This window comes from Sander lucioperca, chromosome 20 (assembly GCF_008315115.2).
Source record: "Sander lucioperca isolate FBNREF2018 chromosome 20, SLUC_FBN_1.2, whole genome shotgun sequence".
NCBI lineage: Eukaryota > Metazoa > Chordata > Actinopteri > Perciformes > Percidae > Sander > Sander lucioperca.
In genome coordinates, this window is record NC_050192.1 from 22,528,991 (window position 1) to 22,542,081 (window position 13,091).

Sequence of the window (13,091 nt, forward strand, 5' to 3'; positions counted from 1 at the left end):
CCAATAATGGCATACAAATTGGCGTGTCATACATACACCACTTCATGAGAAAGGTTGACATATCAAACATGCATTTTAGATGAAGGAGATGAGAGTATATCCCGTTATTCCTCGTCTGCGTTTTGTTCGGCGTCGTTAAACTCTGTGTGAACGGGACGCAGGAGTTTTCTACCCGCAAGTTATTATAAAAAGAACATTTATAGATTTTGGGTATAGTTTTGCACCTGTATTGATTTCCTTCCATGATGGAGACACATTATTTTATTGTCTTATGTTTCTTTTCAATGTAATATTGTTCGTTGAGTTGAGCTGAAATGTAGTTTAGGTTGCAATCACGACATCACCCCCCCCCCCACCCTCCCCGCCAACTCCCATTTTGTCTGTGTACCAATCCCACCGTCGCCATAGCAACCTTTTAGTCCACACAGTAACGAGCCAGGACACAAATCAGCCTCCTGCTAGGAGAAATCTGTGTGTGAGGTTATGTTTGGAAGCTGGAACTAAACTAAAAAGACGAAAGAGAGCCGATGCAGACCCCCTCTGAGTCAATCAGTTTCAAGCCTGTTGCCTCGTTTTGACCTTGTTACAGCGCCCCCTGCTGGGTAATCGCCACCAGAACGCCAGAGGGACGCATCGACTCTCCGGCATCTGTCCAAATCTGATCCGTCTGGGCCATTAAAGGATAACTACCGTTTTTTTTCAACCTAGACCCTATTTTCCTATGTTTTTGTGTCTTAAATGACTGATGGGAACAACAATCTTTGACAGTGGTTCAGTATTAAGAGAGATTAGTGCAGATAGCTGCAAACAAGCTACAATGTAAGTTAATAGGACAATTGTGCAGCTTGTATTTACCTTCACAAAAGTGCTCGTTTTGCCACTGACAGGCTCAGATTAATATTCTAACTGTCTTGACAACATTATGGAAAGGATCCCTACAGAGATAGACCTTTAAAACCTCTTTGAGACCTTTCTGTTTAACCAGAAACAGCTCTGAAGTCGCTAGCGCTAAACCCACCAGACTCCATTTAAAAAAACAATACTTTTAGCGTGTATAGAGCCACATGTTTTCACATGTAAATCGGTAAACTATGTGTTTATTTCAACCAAAACTAGAGTTGTGATGATTGGAAAAGTGGAAAGACGACCCAAAACGGCTTTTTATAGTTTTATTTTTGGTTCTGTTGACTCTGAATGAAGTGTGTTTTACGATGCTAAAATTACTGTTTATTTACATGGAGTCTGGTGGGTTTAGCGAACGAGATTAGAATATTAATCTGAGCCTGTCAGTGGCAAAACGAGGACTTTTGTGAAGGTAAATACAAGTTGGACAATTGCCCTATTAACTTACATTGTAGCTTGTTTCTATGCTGCTGACTGCAGCAATCTGTCTTAAAGTGCTCTTACAGTATTATGCTCATCTTCAGGTTCCTTAATTATATTTAGAGGTTATATCAGAATATGTTTACATAGTGTAATCTTCAAAAAACACCATATTTTTGTTGTACTGCACATTACTCTAGCTCCTCTTTTCACCCTGTGTATTGAGATCTCTGTTTTAGCTACAGAGTGAGGCATCACACTTCTGTTCCATCTTTGTTGGGAGTCGCACATGTGCAGTAGCTAGGTAAGGACTACTAGCCAGTCAGAAGCAGAGCATGAGGGCGTGCCCTGACAGTAGCTAGGTAAGGACTACTAGCCAGTCAGAAGCAGAGTATGAGGGCGTGCCCTGACAGTACCTAGGTAAGGACTACTAGCCAGTCAGAAGCAGAGTATGAGGGCGTGCCCTGACAGTACCTAGGTAAGGACTACTAGCCAGTCAGAAGCAGAGTATGAGGGCGTGCCCTGACAGTAGCTAGGTAAGGACTACTAGCCAGTCAGAAGCAGAGTATGAGGGCGTGCCATGCTAGCAGCTAGGTGAGCATTATAACGTGTGTTCCAAAGTGACCACGTTTGTCTCTGAAGTAAAGGCTGGACTACAATAGAGCTGTTTGGAGCAGTTTGTGAACAGTGTTTTCTGTTGGAGATGGTAAGTCCCTTTGGGGGGGACTTTGGGGCTTTTTTCACTTTGTAAACCTATAACATGCACAAAAAAAGATATATAACACAATAAAGGAAAGGGGAAAAGCCAAAAAGCGTAATATGAGCACTTTAATACTGGACCAATGTCAAAGATTGTAGTTCCCATCAGTCACTTACACCCAAAAACATAGTAAAATAGGGTTGAAAAGAACGGTAGTTACCCTTTAATAATGTGCAATGTGAGGAGAATTAACCCCGTAACTGTTGCTCTGTCAAAGCAGCGGTGTTGGTATCTATCTGTTTTCCTGTCTCTCAGTGTTCGTACGTCCCTCCCTGTGAGAGGGACAACCAGAAGAACAAAGACAGCGTCCTGTGGTGGGAGGATTACTTCACCAAAGAGGTCAGCAGCCAGTCCTTCACGTGCTTCTTCAACCAGCAGAGGAGGTGAGACACGCACACACATTCACAGCGCACTCTATTTTAAGGTGTGATGCTGATACATTGGAAACCGGGGATGTGTGATGCTGTGAAGTTTTCCTCGCTGACAGATCGTTGTTACCGCAGGAGATTACACATGGCCTGTCTTAACCTGCAGCATTGCACGGGCTTCTTTTTCACACATCCCTCAATTTGCTGCCTGCGACCTTTGACCCAACATTAGACACCCTCGACTTCAATTTGACAGTCCTTGTAGCTCCATTGTCAAGCATCTTGTGACCAGGGTTCGAAGTTAGCACCATCTACCAGCCAAATGCTGGTAAAATATGCAAGTGGCTGGTAGATTTGCTTCACTCACCAGCCAAAGAAACAATGGTAGTCTATTGAATGGCTGGTAAAATTCGAACATTCACTTGCCATTTGGCTGGTGGACGAAAAAGTTAATTTTGAACCCAGCTTGTGACGTATATTTTTCACAAGAACGATGTAACTGCTGCAGAAGACTGGTAAAGTCTATTTAACCCTCATGTTGTCTTCCCGTTGACTGTGCAACTTTGTGTTTCTCTGGGTTGAAATTTCAACATTTTGTTGATCTTTTTCTACACTTATCTCGATGTTTTTGTCAATTTTATTTAAATTTTTTTGTCACTTTTTTTCACATTTTTTGTCACTTTTTGGGTGTTTTTTTTTTATGATGTTTTTTTTTAAATTTTTTTAAGAATTTTTTGTCGCTTTTTCCATTTTTTTTTTTTTCTTCTTCTTCACTTTTTTCCAATTCTTTTGCCACTTTTTTAAACACGTTTTTGTCACGTTTGGTGATGTTTTTTTTTTTTTGTCACTTTTTCTGATTCTTTTTTTTTTAATATATTTTGGGGGTTTTTTGGTCACTTTTTTCAGCGTTTTGAAAAGCATTTTTGTATCTTTTTCCAACATTTATCACTTTTTTCGACATTCTTTTGTCGTTGTTCTGATGTAAAAAGTTTTTGTAAACGAGTCAAATTTGACCCGAGGACAACAGGAGGGTTAAGTTGCAAAAGTTGAGGAGTGGTTTCGGGAGTCCACAGTTTAGGATATAAAAAAGTTTTTTGTTGTGAAGACAATGTGTCGGGTTTCAACTAGGGATTGATTTTTTTAAGGCCGATATCGATACAGATTATTAGTAGTTAATGAAACCGATGGAACTGATATGCATTTACAGTGTAAAATGAAAAATCTTTAAGTCAAAATTAAGATTTGTGGAGTTACAAACTCCAACACAAAACTTTGTTTAAATGGTTTAAGCAAATATTTAATAAAAGAGAAACTTTGAATATAATCCCCAGTAACAGAGAGGGGGTTTAATTTCAGCCTAATAGCTGGTTTGATTTGCATTGAGAGAAAAGTTTTTGGAAAGTACCCCATCCCATGTACGGTGAAGGGTATGTGATGATGTGGGGGTATGGTGAAGGGTATGTGATGATGTGGGGGTATGGTGAAGGGTATGTGATGATGTGGGGGTATGGTGAAGGGTATGTGATGATGTGGGGGTATGGTGAAGGGTATGTGATGATGTGGGGGTATGGTGAAGGGTATGTGATGATGTGGGGGTATGGTGAAGGGTATGTGATGATGTGGGGGTATGGTGAAGGGTATGTGATGATGTGGGGGTATGGTGAAGGGTATGTGATGATGTGGGGGTATGGTGAAGGGTATGTGATGATGTGGGGGTATGGTGAAGGGTATGTGATGATGTGGGGGCATGGGGAAGGGTATGTGATGATGTGGGGGCATGGTGAAGGGTATGTGATGATGTGGGGGTATGGTGAAGGGTATGTGATGATGTGGGGGTATGGTGAAGGGTATGTGATGATGTGGGGGTATGGTGAAGGGTATGTGATGATGTGGGGTATGGTGAAGGGTATGTGATGATGTGGGGGTATGGTGAAGGGTATGTGATGATGTGGGGGTATGGTGAAGGGTATGTGATGATGTGGGGGCCAAGGGAACTTTATCAGGATGCATAGTATCCTGGATCCATGAAATAACTGGCCTTTCAAAATCAAAGTCTGCCTGCCTCTATGGGAATTTAACATAGGGGTGGACTGACTTATGCCCCCTGTTTTTTAAGGAAGAACATTTATTTATTCATTTATTAATTTATGATACATTATTCATTCACAAAGAAAATCTGTGTCCTTAAATGTTGGATTTTTCCAAATTGTTTTAATTAAGGCATTAAGATCAATTTCTAAAAGATGTTTTTTTATTCCTCTTTTTAGTCAACTTCAGCATGGGTATGTAAACTTATGAGCAGCACTGTATATCTGCTTCTTTGATTAAAAGCCAAAAGGTCCGAGAAACCTGTGGACATAAAATCTGAAGGAGCGAAAATGAGCCGTTCTGCATAATTAGTACTTTTGCTTTTGATACTTTAAGCGCATTTCACTGATAATACATCTGTGCTTTTACTTAAGTAACATTTTGAGTTCAGGACTTCCACTTGTACTATAGAATTTAGACTAAAGTATTTCTACTTTTACTTCAGTAAATGATCTGAGCACTTCTTCCACTTCTGTTTAAAACAATCTGCCGAATCAAACTCACAGAATCTTTTTTCACAAAATGAAATGATGATGATGATGATGGCCGTAACGTAAAGTGGTTACGGTTAATTTTTACGGTTAAATTATCCTCCAGACTCCTGTGTTTCTAGTGTGAGGAACAGGGTTCAGGGTGTCAATTAAAGTGGGAATTCACAGTGGTGATGATAGCTTTATTCAACTATACTCACTGCAATCTGCACCAGACCCTGAGCTTGCAAAACATACCCTGAAATGGGAATTCACACAATGATTAATTAACCCTCTGAGCTTTAAGGTGGTTTTGACAACTTATGGTCATATCTAACTACTCTGCCCTTTGGGTTCAACATCTGGGGGGTTGAGATCTCCACTTTGAACGTCAAACACTTTATATTTCTGCATTCTGGTGAATTTTTCTGCAACAATTTATGGTGCAAATGCCTTTATTTATGTAAAGGGAATTATAATAGTTTTTTTGTTTTTGTTAGAAACATACTGGGCCCTATTTTAACGATCTAAGCACACGGCGTGAAGCGCCTGGCGCAGGTGCGTTTAGGGCGTGTCCAAATCTACTTTTGCTAATTTGACGGCATTGCTGTTATGATGGAGGATTTGCACCGTAATATTTTTATTTGTAATCTTCTGCATGTGTGTGTGCTGCTGTGCGTCCCTGTGTGTGTAACAAGCATAGTGTGCGCTCGCTGTGCACGAGCCTAGGAGCATTTTACTAATGCTCTGTTAAAATAACAATGAAATGCTGCGTTATTGACTTTAGACCAGGTTTTTGTTGGTCAATGGCGCCATCACTTCCCGCTGCCTCAAGATAGCAATACTCCCAGAATGCACCTGAACACACCTCCCTGTAAGACCAGCACGCCCAGAATGCACCTGAACACACCTCCCTGTAAGACCAGCACGCCCAGAATGCACCTGAACACACCTCCCTGTAAGACCAGCACGCCCATGGGCGCACAAATGGGCGCAGGTGCATTTGCTATTTAAACAATGTGGGAGCTGGATGGGAAATTGATAACAGCGTCGGTCTTAAACTAGCAAAGACACTTGCGTCGGGCTTTTTCGCTGCGCCGGGTGCAAGATAGGACCCTGAGTCTGTCAGCGGCAAAAACTGAATTTTTAGTGGACGCTAACTGACGCTGAACATTTGCCACCGTAGGGTTACATTGCAGCCCGTTCTGTAGCTGCTAGTTACAGCGATCTCGCTAATTACTGGACCAACTTCAAAGATTGTTGTTCCTATCAGTCACTTACACACAAACACATAGGGGAATAGGGTTGAAAAAAACAACCGAAATTACCCTTTAAGACGTCATAGTACAAAAGACCATGTACTGTATTTCAAACAAAGCCCCCTTACCAACAACCAGAATAATTCAAAAGGATTCAGCAGACACAAACCCACAAACACAAGCTATTCAAATATCAATAATTGAGTCCTGATGGGAGCGTGTCCTAGATGTGTAGTTGTCCAATCACTACTAAAATGCCCACTATCATCTCCACCAGTGTTTCTCAAATAGGGGTACGTGTCCCCCTAGGGGGTACCTGAGATTTTTTGCAAAATGTTTTTCAGTTACAAGGCTGTTGTTACTTCTACTGTGTTTTTTTTTCCCCAAGTTTGTCGCTTTTCTCGAAGGTTTTGTCGTTTGTTTTGACCTATTGTTGCCTTTCTTCCTGACTTTTTTCTACTGTCTTTTTTTCTTCAAAGTTTGTGTCTCTTTTTTTGAAGTTTGTCTCTTTTTGCAACACGTTCTCACGCTCATCTCGTAAAATATGGACGCTTGGTCAGGTGCCTCTGTCGTTCTTATTGCCGCTGAAAGTCTCCTTTAGCGCTATAAGTAAACGCGATTGGTCGGGACTATTGCCGTCCCTTTAGCGCTATAAGTAAACGCGCTTGGTCAGGACTATTGCCGTCCCTTTAGCGTTATAAGTAAACGCGCTTGGTCGGGACTAATGCCGTCCCTTTAGCGCTATAAGTAAACGTGCTTGGTCGGGACTATTGCCGTCCCTTTAGCGCTATAAGTAAACGCGCTTGGTCGGGACTAATGCCGTCCCTTTAGCGCTATAAGTAAACGTGCTTGGTCGGGACTATTGCCGTCCCTTTGACGCAGTTATGTTAAGGAAAAGGTCGTGGGTGGGCGTACGGTTGTGTGACACGCGTGAGGAGAGAAAACAGTGACTATAGCAAACGTGACAAGCGTGACGCGAACCCCTCTCTCCTGGGTGAAAGTCCTGTGTTTGACCCATCCACCCCCCCAACCAACCTCCTTACATACTACTCTCTAAATCCTCTCTAACTGCTGCTCTCCCCGGTGTGTTACACAAACACGCTGAAAGACGCCTTTTTCGTCACATCAGACGCTGACAGCCACTGTCCAAACGTCCTTATTTTACGAGTTCAGAATGACAACGGGTTGCTTTTTTGATTTTTGTGTTGAGTGTTGCCTTCCTTCTTTCTACTGTTTTTTTTTTTTTAAGTTTTTATTGCTTTTTTGAAGTTTGTGTCTCTTTTATCAGAGTATTTCTTACTATTTTCGACCTATTCTTGTCTTACTTCCGTCTTTCTGCCATCTTTTTCCATCATCATTTAAATATTTTCCAGGTCCAAGGCTGTTGTTTAGTAAATCTATCGCTGTATTCTTCCTCTTTATAGAGACTTTCTTTTCTACTAAAAATTATTTGCGCTGGTTAGGGGGTACATGGCCTTAAAAAACTGTTCAACAAAGCTTGAGAACCATCATCTCCACCAGTTGAAACTGAAGTTTCTGTTAATCCAGGCGTACCAGCCTCTGTCTCGAGGATATTACGGTTGCATAAATACTGCAATGACATATAAAAGAGGAGGTCAACTGATGTTTAAAGAACCTCATCATATCTTATATAGGTCGTGTTGGCCGGCCCCCTTCTTTTTAAATGCTGTGACCGAAAATTGTTGAGACGGAAGGAGGAAAGAGATCTCCTTTAGCGTGTCAGCTTAATCCTCCAATTATTCACCGACGACGCTCACCTGTAACCTTGGCTGGTTGTATTTTTATCTCTGCACCAGAAGGATCAGAATGAGGGAACTCATTCGTAAATGAGGGCCCAGGGGGGTGATGCTGCAGATAAGATATTATTTCGTGTTTTAGAGAAAAAGAACTGGAGCAGTCAAAAGGTTATTTTTCAAGACGAGGGAAAACACAGTTAGGCACTTGATTTATGGGCTTGTTTCAGCGGTGGCAGGACTGTTAGATCCCTAAAACCTTCCAATGCAACTTTACACAGTGGTGGAAAGTTCAGTTCAGTTCAATTTACAGTATAGCACGTTTAAAAACAACCATAGTTGACCAAAGTGCTTAACCCTTGTGTTGTCCTCCGTTTTCAAAGTTTTTTTATATCAGAAATATGGGTTTCTTAACAACCAAATTGCCTCAAAATAACTTGGATGCATGCATGTTACGTTGTATGGAACCCATATAACATATACATCCATGCATCCATGTTCTTCGCAGGTAAGATTAATGATTACTTTTATAAAAGTAATTGTGTGCACAGCCCACCTTCTGGCAGGTGCAGGACAAATGAAAAATGAATGAAAAAAAAAAAAGGCAAAAGGCCTGAAGAAGACCCAGTAGGGTCGAAATGTTGCCTTTATATTAAATATGGGAGTTTAAAGCAGTGTTGCGGACATTACATTCTTTCATTTTAAGATTAATGATTACTTCCATTGAATTTTGATTGTTTTATTTAATTTCATGGCATTTGAAAAAACGTGTTTAAATAGTTTCAAAACAGCATCCTGACCAAACTTTGACATAAACCAGTCTGTGATTCACTCAACATCCTCTGATCTTAACTATTAGTCAGAATAATTCATAATGTCTGCTTTTTTTCAAACTCAGAAATTAGGTATAATGTCATTTTTTTTAGGTTTATTGACCATAAATAAAAATATAAAAGAATATCGGCTCAGGCTGAGAATCTAAACTCTAACTGCGGCCCTTTGCTGCATGTCATTCCCCCCTCTCTCTCTCATTTCATGTCTTCATCTGTCCTGTGAAAAATAAAGGCCAAAAAAATACAAATAAAAAATTAAAATTGACAAAAACATCGGGGTGAAAAGCAACAAAAGTTCTGAAATAGACGACCAAAATGTTGGGGGAAAAAACCCAGAAAAACAAAAAGTTGCACGGTCGACGGGAAGACTACACAAGGGTTAAGAGACATTTCCAACGTCGCACAACCGGAATATGGTCTTCGAATATCCGCTGTTGATTAGTAACGAAGCTTAGAAGCACAAGAAATGGTGTCGAGACAATCATAGTTATAAGCTGCCGTACAATCGACACATTATTGAGTGGTGAAACTGCTGTAAATTATTTACAGTAATAAAATATACTTACTTCTGTGATTTCAGACCAGACGACGTGTTGTGGCGCCGTTCCCACGACACCAGCGTCCTGCTTAATGTCCCCCCCACACCCCCGCCCAACACTATCTGACTGTATGTTACTGGGGATTATGTTCAAAGTTTCTCATTTATGAAATGCTTAAAGCATTTAAACACAGTTTTGTGTTGGAGTTTGTAACTCCACAAATCTCAATTTTTCATTTTACACTGTAAATGCATATCAGTTCCATCGGCTTCATTAAGTAAGGGTTAATGCCCGACGAGGTGTCCATTGTCAGGTATTAATGGACGACGGCGAGGCGTGAACCGGTTACCTCTGCCGAAGTCCATACCATGGTCACTTGCCAAATAACATATTTTTAAAACATTAGTTCATATTTTAATTAGTTTTACAATCGAAATCTAAAGTTTATCCAAACAATAACTCGGTAACGGTTTGACTAATACCTGGAACAATCATTCCCATCCATCAGGTTCTCAATGCAAACGTTGTAGACTCCCCCAGGAATTAGGAAGGACCTTAGATACGACTTGCCTCCCTTAGCAACCGGAGGTATTTATATAGTCCGCTCAGCTGATAGAACCAGAGTTCAAAATTAGCACCATCTACTAGCCAAATGCTGGTAAAATATGAAACTGGCTGGTAGATTTGCTTCACTCACTAGCCTAAAAAACAATGGTAATGTATTGAGTGGCTCGTAAAATTTGAACATTCACTAGCCATTTGGCTGGTGAACAAAAGAGTTAATTTTGAACCCTGGATAGAACCCTTCAGTTTAGCTACGAGCCAGAAAGCTAACGTTATGCTAGCAAGATCCAAAGTCAATAACATTGTGTGCAGTTGGCAATCAGTAAAAATAACCTGTCAGTATGTTGAACAACAAGACAAGCTAGCTATCCAGCCATGTCATTGTCCCCGAAACAATATAACGACTTTTACGAAGAATTTGATCCGCGATGTGTAACGTTACTGTCGGCTGCAGCGGCGCAGCCTGAAGCAGCGACATGAACAGTGAACAGGATGTGAGATAACGTTATTCTCTGTGAAACAAAGTCAGTCCAGAGGGGCAGTATAACTTACTTCCTGCAGCCTGTGTGTTAGCTCCATCCTGTGGTGTTCAGAGGACGAGTTGGAAATAATAAATCCACATTTCCTTTTTGATTTAATGTAGCGCATTCATTTAGAACGGTTAACAGACAGTTTCACCGGAACTCCTTTAGGTGTCCTACATCACTTTTTAATGGACACCCTGCAGCCAATCAGAATCGAGTATTCAACCAGACCATGGTATAACTACTAATAATCTCTATCGATATCAGCCTTGAAAAAATCAATCCCTAGTTGAAACCCGACACATTGTCTGCACAACAAAAACTAACTTTTTCATATCCTAAACCGTGGACTCCCAAAACCACTCCTCAACTTTTGCAACTTAAGAGACATTTCCAACGTCGCGCAACCCTGCGGAATATGGTCTTTGAATATCCGCTGTTGATTAGTAACGAAGCTTAGAAGCACAAGAAATGGTTTCGGGACAGTCTTAGTTATAAGCAAGGGCGTAAGCTTCGCTTCAGAGCTCGAACCTCCTATGGCGCCATTTTGATGCTACCAAGCCATCACCTCCCGTTAGCATCCCATTGACTGCCATTCATTCTGACGTCACTTTGACAGAGAATAACTTTACATCTGAAGAGTTTAAAGACTCTATTTGTCCATTGTTTATTTCTAAAGAAACACGACAATGTATAAAAGGCTCCATTACCTTGTACCTCACGTTATGGCTCCGTAGCAGACGTTTTTATAAAAATAGGCTAACGATTGGGTCATAACCACGAGACTTACTGTCTCATAGTAGAGGAATTACCGTATAGTACAGGAGAAGCTCTCAGGCAGTTTGGACTTCCATTAGCTGTTTAAGTTTAATTACTAATGTTAACTAGCATTTTAGTGATCAATAATTAGCCTGTGTCTATGTTATCTCCTTACATATACCTACGCTCTCCGTCTCTGCTAGATTGGGAATGATTGAGATTTCTCTTGGCACAGCTACCAGAAGACTTCCAACTTTCAGACAGGTTGCTCACGTCACATCTACGTCTTCAAGCTCAGTTGGAGGCTGCTCAGTAACGCTCAGCGCTCACCGGAAAAGAGCTTCTAATATCCTTCACTGGTCTCCGTCCAGAGACACGGGATCTGTTGGTCCATTCTTATATGCTGTCTATGGTTATAAGCTGCCGTACAATCGACACATTATTGAGTGATAAAACTGCTATAAATTATTTTTTTTTCTTTCTTACTTCTGTGATTTCAGGCCAGACGATGTGTTGTGGCGCCGTTCCCACGACACCAGCGTCCTGCTGCACTGCGTCCTCTGGCCAATGGTGTCGCTGCTCCTGGGCACGCTCATTGTGCTCCTGACGGTGTGCGCGCGCTCCCTGGCCGTTCGAGCCGAGGCTCTCCAGAAGAGGAAATGCTCCTACGAAGTGTGCCAAGACCTGTCCGCCGCGGGGCCCTCGGCTCGCCGCGGCAACAAGGTCGACGACCCTCTCACGACGAACTCTGACCTGGAGATGTCGTCGCCGACACGGACCCTGCCGCTGTTTGCGGTGCCAGTGCGACGCCGCGACCGAGAACATTAGGACGAAACAGAAAGCTGTTCGTGGAATTGAATCCGGATGCTTACGAGCCGGTGGGCGAAATCGAATAAACTGGCTGAAGACGCCACCAACAACCCAACGCTCTCTGGCGTGGTTTGTATCATCGGAAGTTTTAAAACCAGGAGCGATTAGGAGAAGAGGATGATGGGAAACCCACCCTGTTGCCTATAGATTTCAGCAGAAACATCAGCACCTTTTCCCTGGTTTCAACTAAAGATGTTCCGATACGATTTTCCCGAGCCTGATACTTGAACTTGCGTATCGCCCAATACTGAGTACCGAAATGGTACCGGTGTGTTTAAAAAAAAACACGTATATATTATACTGATTCAAGACCGCTTCGCTTCGCATCGGTGTCCTGATCACCCTGTTGGGGTTGTATTCGCTATAACAACTGCCTCGCTCTTAGGGCTGGGCCTTAGATTTTGGATATCGTGACATAAGTGGTGTCTTTTCCTGGTTTTAAAGGCTGCGTTACAGTAAAGTGATGTAATTTTCAGACTGATCTAGCTGTTCTATTATTTGCCTTTTCCCCACTTAGACATTATGTCCAGTGTGAAGATATTTTGTTAAAGCACCAATTGTCAATCCTAGAATATCGCCGCAATATCGATATCGAGGTATTTGGTCAACAATATAGTGATTTTCTCCCTATCGCCCAGCCCTACTCGCTCTACATTATCCCGCTTATTACATGGCTACTTACCAAATAAATCAATAATTTGACACAAAATACTCACCAGAGCTGCTGTCATTGCTTGGATTTTGGAGGAGAGAAGTTGCTCCACGTTTCCCCACTTTTTGCCACAGCTGATAAATTATCCAGACTTCTTTCAGCGGATTGATAGCTTTTCCTCCAGAGTGAACAGAACTGCATTCATTGCAACGCTCTGCTATGCATGGCAACGGTGTGTTACACTTAGCAATGGTCTGTTATCAAGAAATAACAGACCGCAGAATGCCTTAGAATTCAGCCATGTCATGTAATAATGTTTTAGCAGCTG

At 41.7% G+C, this 13,091-nt stretch overlaps 1 protein-coding gene across 1 annotated transcript in view; it reads left to right on the top strand.

The window, feature by feature from the left end:
• LOC116051998 (calcium-activated potassium channel subunit beta-4) overlaps window positions 1-12,386 on the top strand; it is a 52,232-nt gene extending 39,846 nt beyond the window's left edge. The window contains exons 3-4 of the mRNA XM_031302488.2: window positions 2,339-2,466; window positions 11,742-12,386. Of these exons, the coding sequence (XP_031158348.1) occupies window positions 2,339-2,466; window positions 11,742-12,069 (456 nt within the window). The 3' untranslated portion in view covers window positions 12,070-12,386. The remainder of the gene's footprint in view (window positions 1-2,338; window positions 2,467-11,741) is intronic.
• The last annotated feature ends 705 nt before the right edge of the window (window positions 12,387-13,091 follow it).